The 22,607-nt window shown below is 41.2% G+C and overlaps 2 protein-coding genes and 1 long non-coding RNA gene across 4 annotated transcripts in view; 1 reads left to right on the top strand and 2 right to left on the bottom strand.

Annotated features, from left to right (window-relative positions):
* rps29 (ribosomal protein S29) overlaps window positions 1–22,607 on the bottom strand; it is a 47,349-nt gene that overhangs the window by 12,026 nt on the left and 12,716 nt on the right. The gene's annotated exons all lie outside the window — the stretch shown is intronic.
* LOC306793194 lies at window positions 10,441–11,672 on the top strand. Its single transcript, XR_013772869.1, has 5 exons — window positions 10,441–10,485; window positions 10,621–10,665; window positions 10,881–10,993; window positions 11,281–11,346; window positions 11,585–11,672. It is a non-coding gene; the product is annotated as an uncharacterized lncRNA (long non-coding RNA).
* LOC306792896 (cilia- and flagella-associated protein 20-like) lies at window positions 13,203–15,486 on the bottom strand. 2 transcript variants are annotated; one of them, XM_079290261.1, is made up of 6 exons: window positions 15,311–15,486; window positions 14,707–14,786; window positions 14,491–14,602; window positions 14,158–14,346; window positions 13,941–14,054; window positions 13,203–13,352 (listed from the first exon to the last, which is right to left on the bottom strand). In XM_079290261.1, the coding sequence occupies exons 1-6, from the start codon at window positions 15,392–15,394 to the stop codon at window positions 13,347–13,349; spliced, it is 585 nt and encodes a 194-aa protein (XP_079146387.1). In that variant the 5' UTR covers window positions 15,395–15,486; the 3' UTR covers window positions 13,203–13,346. The 2 variants fall into 2 exon arrangements, with proteins under 2 accessions (XP_079146387.1, XP_079146388.1); XM_079290262.1 differs by having other exon boundaries at window positions 13,203–13,349.

Genomic DNA, 22,607 nt, shown 5'->3' with positions numbered 1-22,607 from the left:
GCTCAGAAGAGGTGCGCGAAGGGAAAGTTGCCAATAAGAGACAGCTCTATTGAAATGGATTACCTTTGCCACCACTCTCACTCTTTCTCTGCACTCCCCAAAAATAATGTATAAGAATTCTGTCGGGGCTTTTTGCAATAGATTGGCTGTTGTGTATCTGTTTCCCAGAGGAGGAGGAGGAGGAGGAGGAGGAGGAGAGGTTATATTTTGAAGCATTTGGTAGAGATTTGCTGAGGAGGTAAAAACAGTAGCATGAGGGAACACACAGTGTTGCAGTCATTATCCGCAACCCATATAGGAGGCTCAATTAGTCAGCTTTTACCGCTGTATCATGCTGATATGAGATAATAAAGTCTACCAGGTAGAACTGTGAAGCTGACAAGCTTCAAACTTTAAGAAGTGTTGCCTCAAGCTCACACAATGACTGGTATTATGAAGGATTAATAACTTGGAACTTATGCTGCAGTTAATCGTTAAAGTTCCCCTCCAGAGAAGCTTTAAAGCAAAACCTCTGCGATGATTAAAATTTAGTTTAACGTGGTTTACTCCCACGTCTTTCTCCCTCATTGAGAATTTCTTTATTCTGGCCTCGCCCCAGCCCAACACCGCTGCTCCTTTTATGATAGACGAGTGATATCAAGATAGCGGCTTGGAGCTCTGCGACTGGCTCGGGAAAAGTTGTAACTGTCCTTGGCTGACACAGCTATAGTGGGTGTGAAGCACACAATATCTAGCGGGATCTTTTGGTAGAAAGTGGAAGAAAGCTCCAAACTCTTGCTCTCTGTGCACTGGAGGTTTCAGGTTCCGTTGCCGGTGTTGTGTTGAAGACTGTTTCCCTGTCAATACGTGTTGGCATTTGTATTTTGGAGTGTGACATGCATGGCTTCCGAACTTGTGATGCACAAAATCGAGCTGCGCAGACATCTCCGCCTTCAGCAGAGGGATGTGAAAACACCTCTGGTGACAATCTTTGCACAGATACAAGTCAGTATAGTCAAGGCCAGACATTTTAGGTGACCTAAACATTAGAAAAACACTTGAGTGGAGAGGATCTTTGATTGATCATTTTCCAATACTTTATCAGCTTTTAGGAACATGTTGCAAAAAACCCTTTTGGCTGCTGTATCTTCTCACAGAGGGACACTTTCCTTCTCTCTCTTTGCTCTGGCAAGCTGACCTCTGACCTTCTGGAAAATATTTTTTGCATCAATAAATTGTATAAACAAAAGGATTTTTGGTCAGATTCACTGCAGCTCTTTTCCAGGAGGTCAGAGCACATTAGCATGACCTCCCAGATGAATTCAAGCGCTAAAAACTAAAATCAAGTGGTTGTTATTGCTGCCCTGTACACCATTATGATTTTAGCTGATTGCTAATGTCGGCATGCTAACATAATCACAATGGCAACATGCTGATTTTTGGAGGGTATAATGTGTACCATGTTCAACATCTGAATTAAGCAACACCAAAACAACAGCACTTGGGGAATTTACACAGCAGGGAATAGTCTCTTAAGAACCTTTTTTATTTATTTTTATTTGATAAAGGTACACAGACTTGTTGCTGACTGACGTGTTTTCAGAACGAATCAAAGGTTTTATTGAAATTATTTTAAAAAATCAACTGGAGCTGCTGGGAGGAAAGAATATGAATAACCAAATGAAGATGACTGAAACCAATAAAAGGGATAAATATATCATTATTATGCTGAAAACCTGTTATGTGTGCTCTGCTTTAATGTCGTACACTTTTCTTTTGCTGTGTTTCGGTTTTGTCTGTATGTTGCTGTCTGTTTCTCTATGAATTTTAACTCAGTTTCAATTTGAGATTTTGTTATTTTAGGCTGCCTTGAAACATCTGGCCGGGGACAGCAGATGGAAATTAGCCTCTCTGGCTAACTCTGGCTCACTTACAGTGTAACTGTTGATTGGTGTGCATTGTCCCTGAAAAATAAATAAATAAATAAATAAATAAATAAATAAATAAATAAATAAATAAATAAATAAATAAATAAATAAATAAATAAATAAATAAATAAATAAATAAATAAATAAATAAATAAATAAATAAATAAATAAATAATTACAATTTAATGCAAAATCTAAAACCACAAGATAACCCTTCATCATCTAAAACCGTAAATATGGTGCTGTCTTCATTCATCAAACCACATCTGGTATTGGGGCATTGGCTCTCAAAAGGTAGGCAGGACAGAAATGGGGTGCCAACACAATATTAGTCAGCCAATCAAATCTAGTAGAAGGCAGTCAACTAAGTATGCAGTAAAAAGCCTGACTTGTTCAGTGATCCCTTAAACTACATACCTGAAAAATCAAATAATACCAGCCACCATAGAGACAGGGGCCAAAAGAGTGATCATGAGCCACCAGGACCTTATATGATCTGGCCCTAATTAGGTAATTGGTTTGAGGAAGAGCCAGGCTCATTGAACCAACACTACACATGATGCTGTATTCACTTGCACTATGGGAGCATTCCCCACCAAATTAGCATACTAACCTTCGCTAATTTGCACTGAACACAAAGCTTAGCTGAGGCAGGTTTTTACTTGATATTGGCGTTTGTTGAAAAGTTAGGGAATCACCAAAGTCACAAACCTCACCCCGAGGTTGCCTCGCAGGGGAAGGGTGAATAACGAATGTCGGTACAAAATGTTGCACCGATCCATATAGAAGATGTCACTGCAAGGCTGGTTGATGTGTGGTAAATAATCATCAGCAAATGTACATGATGATGTCAAATATCACAACAGTTAGAACGGTCTGGTGTGTTCAGGAAATTCAATATAATTGATATATATTGCCCACTGAAAAAGGCAGGGATCGCTAAAGTCCTGGTCTCTGGGGATCAAGAATGTCTCGACTAAATTCCAGAACAATCTCAGTCTGGACCAAAGGGGTGAACTGAAAGACTGGCATCGCCATCCCTTTAGCAATAACACCAGCATCACAAAAAAACTGCACTTGTTTGACCCTTACTCGTGTATTTCTCTCTTCCCTTTAAATCATGTTTTCTTAATTATCTAATAACACTGGACTATCACGGCACTGGCTGATTAGCAGTTTGGGTATTCGTGCGAGTTCATACGGTAAGAACCACAGATGTTTGATAAGAATGATCATCTCTGAAATAAAGCCCGGTTGAAGGTGGATTTCCAGCACATCTTCCTCCCACTGATGACTCATGCTGTCATGGGAGAGCTGCCCAAACTGTCCATCCCCGTATCTGTTGGTCCTTTGTGATATCTCTACTTCCATTTGCTCGCACATTGTTTCTGGTTATTTACCGAGCAGCAATCCCCTAAACCAAGGCAGAGAGGAGAGGGCTGATTTGTATTCATCTGGACCTGCACACAACCTGACAGTATGGAAGGAAAGGAGGAGTAAGCGGGCAAGAATATGTGAGTGTATGTGTCTTCGGGATGAATATCTCCGAGTACATGTGCACATCCAGGTGTGTGCTTCCCTGTGAATATTTATATGTGTGTGTGGGGCAGCTTATGTCTCCTTCACACACCAAGTGCTGCTCAAGTTAATTGGTTTATTTATGAGGGAGTCGAGCGGCAAGAGGAGGCAAATGAAGACTTAGTATTGTTACTTATCCTGACAGAGCAGGATAGTGGAGAGATTAACCAAAGGTCCAAGATACAGCTCTTGTGGATTGATGACTCCTGAGCAAGTGGGAGACAGACTCACCAACTCTTGAAACTATAACAAACTCCCATGAAAATCTTGTAAGTGACATTCTCTCAAACTGACATACATCAGTCTCCGTTGTTATGCTAACAGTACACATGTGGACATGGGCATTGGGCCTGAGATGTCAGTTGTTGCATCAATTGCTGCGGGCATCATTTTGCATTTTTTGGTATGAGCTGGGGGGCTTTTCTGTCCACTCAGTGTCTTGTGGCGTGCCTCAAAGGTCCATCCTCGGGCCAATGTTGTTTTCAAACCATATGTCCCCTTCGGTCACATTATCAGCCATCCCAATATCTCCTTCCATTTTTATGCAGGTGAAACAAAGTTGTACATTTATTTTCATCCTAACGTTCTCAACAGACGATCGATTCTCCATGATCGTCAAGAAATGGATGGACCAACATTTTCTCAAGTTAATAAATGACAAACCTGAGGTATTTATCACCTCTCCATCGCTCATGGCCAAAACAGAACTTACTGTGTAATATCAGTGTGCAAGAATTGTATTTTATGTATTTTTTTGGGATAGAAACTTTGATTCCTTCAGCTCAAAAATATTGCAAAACTGGATCCATATGTTGACCTCAGGAAAAAGTCTCCCATGTCTTCGCAACCTCTCTGTTAGACTCCTGGAATTAACTTTTTCCAACGCTTATGCCTAAACATCAAGTACAAATTAGACATTTATTTGATGTTTTGACCAAATTGCATCTGTTCTGACATCCTTTCACAGTCACTCCAATTCAGGGAGATTAAAATCCAATCTCCTTAAAGTGTTCCTGTTGACATTATGCTGCGCAGTTAATCATTACATGGGCTCTTTTTCCCAATCATTCAGCCTCTTCATCCTTCATCTGCTCTGTCATGTGCTCCAGTTGCAGGATGCTGTTAGCTTGCTGAATCAAGAAGAAAATCTGCAAGCAGCAGAGCATTTTCCTCCCCAGTTGCTCATCTACTGGCACCAAATCCTGTTGCAATTAAATTCTGGTGGAAACCCTCAAAACCTCCCAAATTAAACACATTAATTATCACTGTACTCATATGACAGACCCTAGTGCCGTCCAGTTTGAGACTTTGTTTAGACAGCATATAGAAACCAGGTTAAGATATAAACTCGGTTATGGTAGCTTTTTTAGGATTCTGTAAGTTGCTGTGCTTACTGTATTGCTGTTTTATGTTGCTGCATTCTAATTGCTTCCTTTTGTTCCGTATCTATCAGTAAATCAAGATAGGCTCTTTCTCTCTGAAGGTTATAGTATGTGGGATTCAGAGCATTAGTAGCAAACAAAAGTTAAAATGAAGTGGTTACCTGAGCAGAGAACGATGTCGCTCTCTCATGTGCGTTGCAATCCGAGGTTCTTTGTGCTTTGCTTTCATAACCAGGGTCGGCCTTCGCTATGTTGAGAGGCATATGGAAGCAATAGATATGCTTTGAGTTACATATTGAGCGCCTTTAAATTCCTTTGAGACATGCTTGTGACAAAGGGCTGTATATTTTGTACATGATGAAAATTAAGAGATAAACTGATGGTTACACTCAACGGAATATCAATGTTATGTGCAGGCGCAATAATACAGTTGTGGAAGAACATATTTTGCCACTGTTCTCCTCTTATTTAAAAGAGTATCACAGTATCTCTATGACAGCAGGCTTGACAGCAAGCTTTAAGCAAAATGCCACCTTGACAGTAGCAGGGCTGGATTGCCCAGGGACGAAAAAATGAGATGTGGTCCCCATCGGGCCCCAGAAAGCAAACTGTATTTCCATGCTGGAATGCTAGCCTACACCAGCAAAATGAGACTCAACACGAATAAGAGCGGTTGTGGCCTGATTGAAGCGCTCCCCCTTTTTGAAGCAGACGACAACAGTGTATTTAAGTTCATGCTGTTGAATAATTACCCACCCTGGTGAACAGACTCAACAGCAACCGCCAATGTTTGCATTCAAATCGTTTGCTAACCAATTACTCATGATGCGAGGACTTTAAGCCGAGGAGCTCTGGATGAAACGATCAATCAATTCGTGTCCTTGCTCGGCTCTGAGATCCAGCCTGCTGAACTCACAGTACAGTGCGTACTTTAACAAATACGTGGAAACGGCCTTTTGTTCACATCCAGCGATCTTGGTTCAGTAAGTGTAGCAGTAAATGTTCCTTTCTTGGCCGTTGAGCTGCGGGAAAATCAAGTGCTGTCTTTCAGTGCTCTCTATATCCATAATAGACCATTTGTATTCAGGTGGTACAAGTACACACAGGTACACACATACACAACACTTGACACTGAAGAATGACACAAACTCTTCAATATTCCGGGCCACTGTCAGAGGCCTGACTGAAACACCATCGCTACAAATTACTTCATAGAAAAGATAGAGTTTGAGGGTATAGTTTTCCTCCCACTCTCTGTTGTAATGGCTTCCGATGCCTGATGCATAGGGGCTGGGTAATGACATGCAAAATACACACCGCAGAGGCAAGGTAATAGATAAAATCTATTTTCGTGTTTCATACATGCCAATTTGGAGTTGCTGGAGTGAGCTTCTTCGGCGAGAACCATCTATGGTTGGTAGAACTGACAGTAATGAGCATATCAATAAGAAACCTAAGATCTGCCCCCTCAGCCCTCCTGTCCTACTCTCCTGATGAATCAAAGTCTTCAAAGACACTCCCATCTGGGCCAATTTATGGATATAATATAGCTTCCTCTGGTTCAAACTAATACTGCCGAGGGGCTGCTTTGAATGCCTGCATATGAATGAAGAAATAAAAATATACGTGCGGTTCCCATAGGGTTTGAAAATAAACAGGGATCTCATTGCATCTTTTGTAGAGATTGGTAATTACACCGGAAGCTGAAGACGTCTTAGTTGCAAAACAGGATGTTAAGAGTGTGAGATCCTTAAAGAAATCGTTTTGGCATTTTGGGAAATGCTTTCTTGCAGAGCGTTAGATGAAAAGATCAAAATATACTCAGACGTCTGTTTGGTGAATAGGAAGCTACAGCGCAGAGATGGTAAGCTTAGCTTAGCATAAAGTCTGGAAACATGAAGAAACAGCCAGCGACGACTAGCGCCTTTGAAGCTCACTAATTAGCACAGTGAATAGAGTGCCGTAACAATGAGTCCTAACACCTGGAAAGGAGTATGCATCGTTGCACTTCCGGTTGCCTCATCTTAAATTCAGTGGGCTTTTTGAACAGGGTTTTGGTTAGATGCCTGAAATAAGGTCTGTGGTGACACAAGCTGAAGAGATTTTAAAGTTTTGTTCTACGATATGAAATACGTCAGTAGATACCCCTCTCGTGATTTTCCAAACTTTTACGTGTCTTAAAATAGGCGGTTGCTGACAAGTGGCGAAATGAGACTGCAAAACGTCATCACTCCAACAAGTCTGCCTCTACAGCGTTGGTGTGTATACTCGCTCGCATGCGACAGCGGCGTAGGTTGTTTGTAGCCTAACGTTAGCTATGAAAATGTGTCATCCCTGCAGCACTCTATCGGTGAGCTTTTGAGCTGCTTGCGAGTATGACTTCTGTCCGTAGTCTTAATGCTAAGCTAAGCTAACCACATGCCGGCTGTAGTTCCATATTTATCGCACAGATATGAAATGTTCTCATCCGTCAGCGTAACGCAAATAAGTGTATTTCCCAAAATGTCAACCTCTTTTGGAGTGACCTTTACCCGAGTGGTCTCCATTAGGGTCGGACGCAACGTTGATAACAGGTTGGCTCATGAATCACATTTACTGTTTCAGCCAGAAAAGTGTCAGTTCTGCATAGAGACATAGTGACCATAAAATTGATTTGTTTGATCACAGAGCGGGGTGTAAAATTGGCTGCCTGTCACATTTCACACATGTATAACTACCGTCTGACTTTACCCATCAAGAGCAGTCATGTCCGTAACCTGTGTGTGCATGTGTGAGTGTGTTTTGGTGAGTGTGTACATGATGTATAGGCACAGAACCATGCACACACATGTTATAATCAGCATGCAAATAACAAGGGAAAGTGACATTTCATTCCCGATTGGGCTGCCAACGGAGCAGTAATGGCAATGAAGTCATAGCGATAATGAAATCTCAAGCAGGGGCTCGAACTGAGGTTGCAGCGGTGTGACTGCGTGCACTCGTCCGCTCATGCACTCAGGCCCACTGAGCACATCTGAGTGAAATTAATATCTTACCAGAGAAGCCTCCGGCGAGTTCTGTCTGGGTCGGTGTCATTCGGAGAGGCATATGCAATCACGCACACTGTAAAAAGTGACATTTCACTTAAGCCTGTGCCGCGTGGCCCAGCTAATGTATGCGCGCGCATCAGATGGCACCTGTCACGGCACTCAACAGAAGGCAATATCACAGACTCTGTTCTGATCAATGGATTAGTTCAGATGAGCCGGTGTCCACTGCAGCAGATTCACAGAGGGTTGATGGGGTTTATGGATCCACAGCAAAGTGGTCCAGATGGCGCTTCTGGATTTTGCAGTGTTTGCAACGACAGTTATGGGTTTGATTCCCAGATGGTGAAGACGCCTAGGCACATTAAATATGAGATATGTGTACGCATGTGTTTGTCTTCTCTACACAGAAAACTAATCAGATGAAATGCTTTCTGCTCAGAGGGTAAGCTAACTATAAATCTAGCCAACAGGGATTGAAGCTCCTTGTCGTCAGGGCACATGCAGCGTCAGTTATCATCTCTGTTCTGTTATGCAAATCAGGAAACCGGTCTTCTTATGGTTGTCCCCAGTTTAACAATGATACCAATTAAGCATTCAGATCAGGTAAGTGATTGAGCTGTTGTTGTCTCCTTTGAGTAAACAAGGTTTCTTTCTTCTCATCCCTCAGCTTCATTAGCAAGCACAACAAATGGATGCACCCGGGCGCCCACAAAAGCGTGAATTTATAGCTCGGAGTGCACTCCAGCGTACACACAGACAGTCAAACAGAAACACAGGCACAAACAGGATTTTATGAAATCAAGGCTACCTACCTCAGTCTAACTTAACTCGAGATATATTTATCTCATCTAGTTTTTAGGATTGGAAAGATTTTTCCAATCCTATTTTTTCAATCCTACTTGTAAAACTTTGGTTTCTCCCCCCCCCCCCCCATTTGTTCTGCCAGACAATCCCTCATGTGGATAGCAACACAAGATCTGTGGATTACTTGAGATTACACATAACTCTGTGATGAATGTTGAGGATTTTGTCTGCATATACCAGTGATGAAACAAACCTCTGGGATATGACAGGCATGAAAAGCTTTACGATGAATGTATCCATTTGTTCAGTGGCCGACTCAGGCTGTCGGAAGAATAAAAAGGGCACCAGCGCGCAGAAGGTTTTCTAGCATGTAGGGCAGCCTATATGGCACTGCATCATGTTTTCTCCATTTGAGGGCACCCATTATGTTTCATCTACCATAAGGGCATCCAAGAGGATGTTTGAAAGATGCATTTCTTTCAAACATGGGGGCACTCTCCTTGCCCACCCCCCTGAGTCCACGAGTGTGAAGTTAACGAACATTATTATGACGAATAATGAAAAAGTACAACAAATTACAAAGAACGTGACAAGACTTCATTTTGGTTTCATCTTCCATTCATGTAAAGCCTTCAACCTCAACATCCCGACACTCTCAGTCCCTCTTAGCTGAAGCCAACCCAGACCTTTATGATCCTGCTCATTCAAATAAAATGAGGAAAAAACAGACATCTAACCTCAATGGCCCTCTATTTCACAAACGTACAACAGGCACCTTCCTGTTTTATCATTGCACCCCTCCCTCTCACTCCCCCCCTGTCTGTGTAAACTGGGAATGCTTTTCATGCTTCATTAAAGCTGGCAGTGAGTTCCATTTAAATCCATTACTTTATAAAGCTCAGTGGTGATGATGTTCTCATAACCCCATTTAAGATTGCGTTGCTGCTAAAATGAGCTCTGGTGTAATTCACAAGTAATAATGGCATTTGGACCCATTGTCACTGCAGTTCTGTGCCTCTTTTTTTCTGATTTCTACAGTGTTTCACCAGACAAAGTCGACAAGAATGCCTCATCAGAACCTATTCTGAAGCATCACTGTTAATTCTGCATAACACCAGCGCCGTAAGAGGACACCCGTCCATTATGTTCCCCATCAACTGCTGAGAAATACGCTCATAAAAGCAGCACTCATTCCCAGAAAGGAGTAGATGTAATATCTCCATCACTCGAAGGCACAGAGGATTTCTCTGCCTGCGTGTGAGGAAGTCAATTTGGACGATTGAAGGCCCCCCTGGCCCCTCTCTGATAGAGTTTGCAGAGGGGAGGCCGCAGCATTTATTAACACTGATAAACCTCTTACCTGTACATTCTCATCCCTTTTACCTCTTAATAAGCTCAGTTCATCTGAATTATATTTGGCCACAATCAGCCACGGTGATTTTGTGTTCTCTCTCTCTCTCTCTCTCTCTCTCTCTCTCTCTCTCTCTCTCTCTCTCTCTCTCTCTCTCTCTCTCTCTCTCTCTCTCTCTCTCTGTGGCCTCGTACATCATCATTTCCTTGAGCCTAAGCAGATGCTCCGTGCAGAATCGGGTTGGGAAGGGTGTATCGAATTAATCAAAATAATTGGTCTTAGCTTGTTTGAGCAGGCTCCCACACACACACACATTGAAACACAAGGTTCAACAGAAAGTCGTGGAAATATTTGCCTATTAAATCAAAGCAATTTTCATTTGTGTCTTCCAGTGGATGGTTCCCACCATACAGAACTCAATGAAACCATTCCAGGTGTGTACACACACACACACGACTGCACTTCATTGTGTATGACGATAAGGGGATCTCAGGATGCAAGAAGCCAGTGATCGTTGCCCCTTTGTCTTGACGTTGTCAATAAGAAAGTTGTCATTGTGTCTCTTACAGGAAATGGACTTTTCTAGGATGGTGGAGCGCCTCCTAAAGTTAGCTGTGAGTATCATGAGGTTCTGTAGTTACACTGGACACACAATTGTATCCTGTCATAACCCTATAATGAAAAAAACACCACTTTTACCACTTAACTGTCTCACATGTGTATTAGAGGAGAGGTAGCCACATCGCAACCATGGTGTGACCTAAACCATCGAGACACTTCTCCTAACATCTCCCGTGACCCTCTTCTTCTCCTCCTCTTCCTCTCCCAGGTCCCTAACCATCTGATATGGTTAATATTCTTCTATTGGTTTTTCCACTCTACTATGAACTTTGTGGCAGAGCTGATGCAGTTTGGAGACAGAGAGTTCTACAAAGACTGGTGGTGAGTTGAAGGAACGTCAACATCACACATGATTACGTGCGCACACAAATACAGTGTGCACACCTGGAAAGAAACGCCGTCACATTTTCAACATGTTGAGCCATTTGATGACGAGGGTAAAGCAGCAAGTTCACATATCGTCAGCTGTGATTCCTCTAAATTTAAGTGGATCATGTGTCACACGTCACAGGAATGAAAGCGTATTCATTAAACTATGTCGTCATCATTCAGAACAACCAATTATCTTGGAAGTCCAATTCTCAAACTGCAATTGTTGTTCATTTCAGGAACTCTGAGTCCGTCACATATTTCTGGTCCAACTGGAATATTCCGGTTCACAAGTGGTGTCTGAGGTGAGCACCAAACTTTTACTCATTCGGCGTTGAAACCGTGTCGGCTTCAGGTTCTCTTTGTGAAATAAAATCCAAAAGAAATCAAGGTGTGGGCCGCCATTTATTTGGGGTTTTTTTCCGCCACATTCTAGAGACCAGTGTGATTTGTCGAGTGCCTAATCGTTTGTGTGTGTGTGTGTGTGTGTGTGTGTGTGTGTGTGTGTGTGTGTGTGTGTGTGTGTGTGTGTGTGTGTTACAGACACTTCTATAAGCCAGTGTTGAGGAAGGGAGTCAACAAGTTTCTGGCTCAAATTGCAGTCTTCCTGATATCTGCCTTCTTCCACGAGGTAAAGTCTACATATCTGCTACTTCAACTTCAAATCCTGTGCAGGTTTTACTTCATGTCTGTACATGAAGCGGCCTGTTGTGGACGGTTGTTAGCTGACAGTTGTGAGGTGCTGGCTTGCAGGAAGTAGACGGCTAAATCATAAATGTGCCGAAATAAAAAGATTTTTAGAAAAAAAAGTTCTGTGTCTGATATTTGTATTTCTCTCCTCAGTACCTGGTGAGTATTCCTCTGAAGTTTTTGTGACCTTTATTTGTAAAGTTGTGGACCTGCAGGCAGCCTCTCTTCTGTCTCAAACAACATCAATGCAAGCCCCGAGTGTAACGGTACATGCTACACGCGTGTCATTTGACTTGTCAGATGGTTTATTTTGTACTTGTATCATTTTATTTGTCGGTGAGTGTCTTTATTTATGTTGTGCCAAATTACAATTAGTTTTGTCTTAAATCAATTATTTAATGCAATAGTTGATTTACTGATTTGTACCAATGAATGTTTTTGCACTTTAATTAAAGAATTGCATGCTGTTGACTAAAGCAATAGATTAGAATTTTTTTTTTAAAGTAATGTCAATCATGCAAGGAAGGTATGTTTTGTTGAAATAATTTGTATGTTTTGTGATTTGCTTGTTGACCTATAAGTTTGGCTTACTGTTATGGGTTTTTTTTGCAGAGGTAATGAGAGCTTCAAACAGCATTTAAATTCTAAAGACTCTTTCTTGGTTTGACCTGATTTAAAAGTTGCCAAAAAGGATATCACCATATAAAAGTGAGATACTGTGTCATTTTACTTTTCTATGTTGTGAACTGCTTTCCAAATGCAGAGTGACAGTTGACTGATCATGATGACTCTGTTCTTTCCTCATTGAGCACATTTCAGGTTAATACTGTAACACCATTCATCAAGAATACTGTGTTGGCATTCCTTAATGAAATTGAAGTGCCTACTGTAAAAATAAATTGAATTCTAAATGTTTTGAGTATATTTTCAGATATAAAATCAGTCGGTATAAGAACATACTGGACACATTCAATGGTAGACACAACCATGGTGACACAACTCAAATAACATTATTTTCATTTGTATGAATCTTATATTGACTCAATTAAGTTTACTTTTATTTGTCTTTATGTTGTGAGATTTCTTGAAAAAGTAAAATAGAGTTTAACACGAGAAGCTTCAGATGAGACCGTCGGAGTTCTTCTGAGGATTTGTTGCATCTCCCAGTTCGTCTCTTTGTAGCACTTGCTGTTTCCACATTATTACTGCGCTGTCTGCTCTTGGAATGGTATGTAATGCTGACGATGCATCTTTAAGTTGAATTGTTTTATATGACGAATGGACCCGTCTATTGAGCCTTCATTTTATTAGAGGTTAACAGTAGAGTATCCTAAATTTACTGGTTATGATCTTTTCTAGGGCATGTAACATGGCTGCTGTAGAATGCGTGGCACAAACTATTGTTCCTAAAAAACTGATATCATCTTTAAACCATTACAGTTAGCATTGAAAACTTTGAGGGCAGATAATAGTCCATAAAAAAACTTTATTTTGCAGAAAGCAACAGAAGACGGCACTCAAAATTTACAAATCACAAAGTCACACTAATAAACACAGAAAATAATACGGCTGAACTCCATGACAGGTCTGGTGGAATAGAGCAGGACCAGCATCTCTACTGCTGCAAGAAACAAACACACACAAACAAACAAGTGTTAGACAAACTTCTAAAGATCCATAAGTAGCATCACTGTGATGTGTATTCTATATATTACTTCAATAACATCAGTGTAACATTTCCACAGTAGCAGCAACAGAGCAACCGAGGTGTTTACGTTCATTTGTTGTATAACTTGATCATTATATTTTTGAAGTCAATGAGAATTGAGAAATACTAAACTTTTTTATAAAAAGTGTTTATTAGTGTAAGTTTAGCATGAATGAATGTCACATTTTGCATTTGTGTGTTTGCAGGTTGATATAACCTTTTCAAAGGCAAGCATTTCATAATCTCACACACATTGTATTCTGCCTTAAAGCCATTATTTGCCACACCGCATTTACAGTATTAGTGCACAGTGGATCCTGAAATTAGCACCCTAACGTACTGAATTGAGGATTGATGTTGAATCTGGAATCGTTTTGAATCGTGACCCGAAGAATAGAAATTTAATTGAATCATGAGATACCAAAAGATTCATTCCCCTATTAATTGTGCGGTTATATGCTGTGTGTGTGTGTGTGTGTGTGTGTGTGTGTGACGTTTCACCTTAGCTTTCTGGTTCTGGACAGGCAGGTAGAGTTTAAACTCAGCAGGGAGCTCGTCCTCCGAGTACAGTCGGTCTGAGAAATAAACTCTGCGTATTCTACAGTTGGCGTGGATCTGAGAGGAAAACGGTTCAGAAGTTAGCATCAGAAATGAGGAGCTACAGTCACACAAGTGCATCTGGAGACGGCTGGTTCCTCGTCCGTGTCCGTGCACTAACCTGTACACGCAGCGTCTCGATGTAGTTTGTCCCGTAGGCCCTCCTGGTGAAGTCCGACAGGTTAAACTGGATTTGGTTCCAGCCATCGTCCAGCCTCATAGGCATGGTGCAGCTGAACGGATTCACTCGTGTCCTGCTTGCGTAGGTGCTTACCCGAAACCGCCGGCGAACGTTTTTATCATCTAACACCTAAACGTTTTTTGTTTTTTTCAAAGATGGGAAGGAAGCATGAATCTGGTGACTTCAAGGAACAAACCCATATGCGTCACAGATTTGTTTGTTCTGACACCAAGACATGGAAGTCGTCTGCATCTGCAGGAATGCCTACCCTACCTCGACTTCAAAGGTGAAATGCTTCTTGAGATTCTTGATTATCATAACAAGAAAAGGAAGCTTGATGCCCAATGTCTTCTTGGGGTCTGCGGGACACGTTATATACGTGGTACTGCAGGGAGTAGATGAAACAGAAAGACAAGGGAGATGAAGGAGGGTGACGAGTGCTTGTAATAGGTTGAGCCAAGCTGAAGAATCAGTTAAACGTAAACTCACCAGACGTTTGTCCCCTCCACCTCCAACACCGAGGAGCGGATGTCAGCGTCCGTGATTCTCTTGATGTGACCATTACTCACCTGTGAACACACAGAAATATCATGAGCTTTAACTTACATGGAGAAAGCTGTATCTCACTGGTAAAGGAGCTGTGGCAGAACCCCATTGAGTTTGTGTCCTTTTGTTTTTATTTGTCGTCTTTTTGGAAAAACAGCTCACACCATAAGCCTGTATTGATTTGAAATTGAGTTAAGCTCAATGTGCTCTACAAAAAAGCCTCTTGGACCAACATTTCCATGTTTCATCAACACCACAAGTCCGTAAAATCATTGAAAATCATCATCGTAATAACTAAACAGGGAATTCATGTGTTTATACTTTTTTGCTGAAGCAGATTAACCCCACCTATCACATGTTCAATGGAAGCTTCATATGAAACGTTCCCTAACAGAAGCTCACTCGGCTGTTTCAACACTGCATCCAAAGCACACTCCAACAGAGAGACGGCAGTTATAATACAGCTAAAGCTTTAAGCCCAAAACACGTACCGCCAGTTAGCTTTAGCACGGCTAGCTAACACGGCTATATTCGGTTCATATCTCACCTTTTTATCCCAAATCTGAAGCGGTTTGCTCCCGATGCTGTATAAGATAGACAAGAATCCGCTCTGAAAAGTATTTTTGAACATCTTTTTAGCGTTTTGTCCACCGTTGTGTGTGTGTTTTAGTCTGTTAGGTTAACTAAAACTGTTGCTAGATAACAAGCGTGACGTTTGTTTACATATTTGGTTTCCGTTCCCATCGCTACCGGTTCCGTTTCCGGTTCCAGAGATGAAAAGGTTTTGTTTAAATAAAAAGAGTTGTGTATTTTTATATTCTCAAACATAAAAGAAGAAGAGCACTGTTCACATTGACATTTTATTTCTGTGAGTTTGCACCTCTCCATTATTTTAGCGTTGTTTCCGCCGGATCTTAAATGGTAACGCAACTCGGTCGCCGTGGCAACAAAAAGCCTGACCGATGTACAGACCGTATACTGAATATTGTATAAATCACAGAAATGTTGATTCATCAATTACTCTAATACATACTACAAAGCGATTGATATATATATATTATGAATGACAATCAATTTTATATAACAATCATAATAATTGAATATGCTTTTTTTCACATTTATTTTATATATCAGGCTACAATGATGAGTTAGTATTTTTAATAAAACCTAATTCCATGCCATAGTACCTTAATTTCACTTTTCATGAATTATTGCCCAGCATTGGGCTGCATTATAATTTGCCACACTAAATAAATACTAAATTAACTGTTAAAATGATTAAATCCTGCTTCATTTGATATAAATGTATTCCTGTTCATTGTCAATATGGTCATAATTCTGCACTGCACTTCCCTAAAGTTTTGGAGACAAAAAATGTAAAATAATTGTCAAAGGGATGAAGCACATGCAGAAAAATCCAGACTTTAAATCCCCAGTTTGGTTACTATACTTGCAAAATGCAATTCAATAGCTTCTGTTCATTTGACCCTCACTGGCTGCTAAAGGCCTGCAACTTTCAAACTATGAAAGATAATCAAGCAATGATACTTTAGTCATTTTTTCTCAGACTCTAGAAAGCTCCTCCAGACCCACAGAAAACATTTGCTGTCCTCCAGCGAATTTACTTTTATATGTTGAATTGTTAGTGTACCCCACTAAAGTGCTGAGTGGGACATCCTCCTCTCTGTCTCCAGCACTTTAAACAAGCTGGGATAGATCATCTGACAATGATTTCAAATATTTGAACAAGCTGTAAAAACATTCAATCAAACATCAGCAAGGACCTTTGCAACAGACATCACCAGCAATGCATCATGAATCATAAATCCCTTTTCAGTTTCATATGAACTAAAGATGAATTCATTCACGAGTATTCAGGTTGGCTCTGTTCTACGACAGTTTGTTTGACATTCTGTCATGTACCGTACATAGTTGATACACACACGCACATGGACGCACACACAAAACACACACACACACACTCGAGAGAGAGTGGTGGCCACCTCTCTGTTTACGTCACTGTGCTTCACTCCAAATATTATATCTCTGTAAAAATAAATGCAAAAGACCATCTCTCTCTCTCTCCCTCCCTCTCTCTCTAACTGTGTGTGTAAATTGAATTCAACGGGTTCACAGGCTGGCAGCTTTGTAAAAACATGTACAGAAACCTCTCTTCTCTGATTGAGTCAGGTATTTACACAGAGACAAACACACTTTTTCCCCCTACAGACCCTTTGAACGTGGGACCACCCCGGAGACAGCTTTAAATAAACGTATTCAAAACCTACTTGAATGAAATAGTCCATTCCGGTCTCTTCTTCCTTTTGTCTCATAAAGACAAGATAGGGTTCGTTTTTGCAAATCTTTCTTTCTTTTGTATTTACAAATCTCTTACTCAACTGTTATTTCAGATGTTTTTCTGACAGTTTCTTGTCGGCCTTTTATGATACTAAGCTCTCTCCCTCCAAATCCGGAGAGGTGGTCAAAATAGAAGGAAAGTACAGGGCAGGAAGACTCTTTTCTACTGCATTCTGTTCTATATTGTGTTTATTCCTTCTGTGCACCATTGTGGGACAGGGGGGTGACATGAGAGGTCCAGCTTCCTGACTGTACACTCTGCTCTGCTGGAGCAATCGTCCCGCCCAGAGAGGTTCACATCCCAACTCTACTCACTCTCTTGTCTACTAGAGAAACTAGAGAACAACGGAGGAAAGAAGGAGTAGAAGAGCAACTCTAACTTTATCATAATAATATAAACATTAAAACGTTAAGAGGTTTTTGGTGGATCTACTGGACAAGGGCTGTTTCGCTCTCTTTGCCTCCTTTGAAGGTATGTCTAATACGACAGTGTAGAAATACTCTGGTACAGTAAAAGCACTAATCATCGTGACCTCTTATCACACAGACATTACAGCACCGCTCGCTCAACAACACTACCTACTCACCTTTAACCTCTCGCGCTGTTAATATCAAAATGCACGTTTCTAAAAGGAACCAGAAGCCTAAACGCGGTCTTCAGTAGAAGATGATGTGCTGACTTCATCCAATAGATCCAGTTGAATGTGTGCTCACTTTTATTTGTTACCAATCTTCTCAGTCCATAGAAGGTCACAGATTATAAAACAAATTATCTGGTTGTATTAGTATAACCAGTGAAATTACCCGTTGCGGGTCAGTAGAAACACCCGTTTTATCGCTGCGACGTAATCTGAAGCTGACAAACGATATAACCCATGCGGCGCAAAACATCTCTGCACAAACTTGACGCCAGATGTTTTAATTGTCTCCACAATTAGTGCCTTTTGTAAACCTCCAGGTTTCAGACTGTTCAACCTGTGGACGAGAATAAACCGCACTCGCTTGACGCGCACTTGGTTGTTAACGCTGCTACCTGTAGAACCTCCTAAATCCCTTACTGGTAGTGTGATACATCAATATGCAATTCCAGAAAATCTCAGAAAAAGATGTAAAGAGATTTGGAGGTTCACTCTGGTATTTTCCAGGCGCTGCAGTTTTTTTTTGTTTTCTCCTTTTTAATTTGATTGACGAGGATGTTGCTGACGCAGCTCTCTTCCAGTCTTTCTTGATGCTTTCCAGACATTGTACACATCAAACATGGAATAACTTAAAACAACCACTGTTTCCTACAACATTCATTCTGTCAAAATCTAGTTTAATCTTCCGCATGAAGCAGCTTTAACGTCCAAAACGTGTAATGGCCTTAAAATCAGTCAAATCACTTGCGGCATAAACTACACGGTGCGCCCCTCACTTGTTCACGCAGGTGTTCAACGAATGATTTTGCACCTGTTTTGTGGCGGTTGTGTATTAAATATCCCCAGAAGTACAACTACCTGACCCTTGTTGAGGTGGTTGTCATCACACAGGCCCACGGTGCTCCTTGTGCAGTTGAACTGTCACTAAATGCAGCAGAAGAGAGTCAGAAATGGGCTTTAAATTGAACAACACCAGCAAGTTGTGCCCAACTTTACTACTTTTTCGACCCCCCCCCCCCCCCCCCCCCCCCCTTTTCACATGATTGTTGGATGTGCAATGCGCCGATATCATCTCAGGGTAAACTTGTGGCAAAATGTTTTGATGTGTTCATTGTCTTTACCTTGGAGGGCCAAAAAAAAAAATCTTAAAATCTTATAACACGATTGTAAATGTACACAATGTGTCCCCCTCGTACTTACAGCAACTACAATGGAGATATTGTACGTGAATGTCATGTTTTGGTGCGCGTCTCTCTTAATCAAACAGCAAGGGCTTCTTCCTAAAGCTGCCATTTTGCACCAACTTTGAACAATCGCACGAAGGAATCAACTGTTAGAAGAGACGGACTCTTTTTCGACTTCAAGTGGCCTCCATAGACCACAATGCAATGCAACCAACAAAGACTTCCTGTGTTTTGACTAAGATGAGGGGTATTGCTGTAATCACGGCCACGCCTCATGGTTCACCTGGCAGCCCTGCTTTAGTGGTTTGTCACTAAGCGCTCTGGGAAATGTAGGAAGGATGGAATGAGATGAGCTGTAAAAGGGTTTCATCTAAAAACTTGGTGCTTTTGCGTGGCCCCCTGCAGAAAAGCCCCCGAAATCCATTAAATACATGAGTTTCTCCACTAAAAGTCAAACTTCTTCTTTTATCTGACCCGGCTTTGATCAGTCTAATTGTAGCGCGTGAATCAGCCGAGTGTATTAAACATAACGGATCCTTTTTACAGCCGGTTATTAGATTGTTATCCACCTTTTTGTAATTACTGGCTGCAGCTGTTAAATTCGTTTGATTCTGAGAGCGAAATGTCTGACTTCATATTTATACTGTATATTATTCATCATAATCATTGATTAACTATAGTGGGAAAAATAAAGGTGTTTCTGTATTTTGTGTTGCAGAACTTGCTGTTGTATCCATCATGACTCCTGTTCTTTGATCTGCGAATGACCATACTACTGTTTCTTTGGACAATTAGTCTCAATGCTATCATAGTTATTATACCGATATGAATTAATAAAGTGAGTCCATACTGTTCAGGTTTGGAGTGAGCTTCTTTTTTTTAGTTATACACCAAACTGAAGCAATTGTTAGAAATCAGGTGGTATCGTTCAGAGTTCAACTGGTCCACTGTACAATGTTTAGGTGCTTGTTCTTAACTCAAGTATTTCTATTTTATTCTACTTTAAACTTCTACATTCTATTATAGACAGAGCAACTCCTTTACCAGCAGCATTAAAGTAATGTACACATGAATGCATCAACAAGTACAATCAAATAATAGAATAGAAATGATTCAGAAATGGATCATTCTGTCTTTTATCATCATTTTATGGATCATTTTAGTATATATCTTGATTCTAATACTTATGTACTTACATTTAAGAATGCTTTTGAATGTAGGACTTTTACTTGTAACAGAGTATTTCTACCGTGTGGTTTTTGCTACTTTGAATGAAGTAACCGATCTGAATACTTCTTCCACCACTGGCAATTTCATTAGTTTTGAATGTATACTTGGTCATAAATCAAAGTATTGGACACATTTTGATCTGATCAGGGCCTTAGCTGAAGATGAAAAGTTAATTAAATAAAATCATTTTCACCCAGAGGGGAAAATGAAGGCCTGAACCAATCCATCAACTAGTCGTTGACCCACATCTATATCGTCATGCCATATATAACATAACATGGCTAAAAATGATGAGACAGAAAATATAAACTATCATCCTTATCGACCAGTAAAACTCCAGCTCTCTCACACCAAACTGCAGTCTCTCTCTCTCTCTCTCTCTCTCTCTCTCTCTCTCTCTCTCTCTCTCTCTCTCTCTCTCTCTCTCTCTCTCTCTCTCTCTCTCTCTCTCTCTCTCTCTCTCTCTCTCTCTCTCTCTCTCTCTCTCTCTCTCTCTCTCTCTCTCTCTCTCTCTCTGGCCTCGTACATCATCATTTCCTTGAGCCTAAGCAGATGCTCCGTGCAGAATCGGGTTGGGAAGGGTGTATCGAATTAATCAAAATAATTGGTCTTAGCTTGTTTGAGCAGGCTCCCACACTGATCTCGGACAGCGTAATGAAGTTGCGACCTCCCCTAAGATGAGCCGGCCAGTCGGGCCCAGCTCATGCGAGGCGCACGTGTCATGAGCATAATTAAGTGGCAACAACTGAGGTGAGGAGCGATGCAATGACACTGTACCCCTGACCCCAGCACTCATAAATCATAAACTCCATGTTGTCGCCCTTCATTATATCTTCATTATAAATAACAGCCCCAAGTTCCAGAGCTTCTGAATTATTCATGTTTTGCTAATAGAGGTATTTAGAGGTATCCTGTTTCCTTACGTGTATAATGTGCACAATTACCCAAATGAAACATTTAGCAAACCACTCTTGGGGCCATGAGCAGAAGCTAACAGAAGTATTTCTGTTCTCAGGCAACAGGAAACACGACATGGTGCTAAGCATACAATCCGGCAGTGGTGGCTGGTCAGTAGAGGGCCATGGGGCATGGCCCCACCATGAGCCACAAAAAAAAAATATGATAATAATCATAAATTATACAAATTGTCAATATTTGTGTTTTTGAACTGTGGAATGTACCCAGTAATGTGTGTAAAATATATGCTATATATGCTAAATATATGCTTTTCCTGCTCGTCCTCTCTGCCTGTGTGCTCTCTGCTCGTCCTCTCTGCCTGTGTGCAAGCAGCTTGGGGGGCCTGATCGTTTTGGCCCAAAAGAGACGGGTCTATGAAGCAGTTTAGCCAATTGCTGATTCAAGATATAAATGAGTGACATACAATTTAGCCAATCAGCGCCCTCAAATAGATTCAGCTGTGGGCCAGAACGATCAGGCCCCCCTCGCTGCGCGTTCTCGTCAGGAGAAGTCTCTACAGGCGAGCACTCCTCCTCCAAGACCCGTTTGAGAGGAGAACTTTGAGGAGATTCTGCAGCCAAAGAGCTGATATCAGATCAGCCTGACCTCACAATCAGACAGCAGACTCGCGGGAAAGGGAAGCAGTACATGCGAAGCTTCTGTACTGTACACCAGACAGGTTTGGCTAGCTGGATGACGTCATGCTAATCATTTATTTACCTTTTTAAAACAACGGGGACGGATCCAGCACGGACAGTTACGGGAGTGAGGGATGAGGAGGTAAGGAAACATGAGAACACCAGGGTAGGGAGTGAGGGATGAGGAGGTAAGGAAACATGAGAACACCAGGACACACATGAGAACTCTGTCAAGCTACATATTAGACAAAGTGAACATCTTTTATTCTACATAGTTGTCCTCAGTCTCATCTGCTTAACTTGGTCATGGAGGCATCAACATGTAAATAAATAAACATGTTATATTATATTATATAAGTGTTATTTACTGATTGTTTTCGTGTTGGAATACATGTTAAATATTTAACTGCCAAGTAATAATGCGTGTTTGATCCTTACATTTTTTTGCATTAAATCATACTGGGATGTTTGCTGAAATTGATAGGATGGCCCTACCTAGAACATGTTCCACCAGCCGCCACTGCAATCCAGATTTATTTTTACACACAATAAATTGTGGTTGTATTGTTAATGTGCCACTTATAGTGGCTACTTCATCATCCCTAAAGCTATTGCTCTGAAGCTTGAGTTTCAGTGATGCAGATGAGGAGCTTAAATACAGCTATCAAGGAGCGGTCATCGTTTCAGGCCTTATAAAAATTGTATTCTTCTGTATAATGTAGTTCTGTTCTGCTCAGGCAGCAACCTCCAGGGCGCGAAACCAAATGCATGAACCAAATGCACCACTGTGTCAGGGTCCATCAGCATACGCACCTCTGGGGAGGGTTTTGTGTTGCTAG

The sequence above is a fragment of the Melanostigma gelatinosum genome (genome assembly GCF_949748355.1).
Source record: "Melanostigma gelatinosum genome assembly, chromosome: 19".
NCBI classification, from domain to species: Eukaryota; Metazoa; Chordata; class Actinopteri; order Perciformes; family Zoarcidae; genus Melanostigma; species Melanostigma gelatinosum.
Note: the sequence above shows the minus strand (reverse complement) of the source record. Positions and strands in the feature narration are given on the sequence as shown.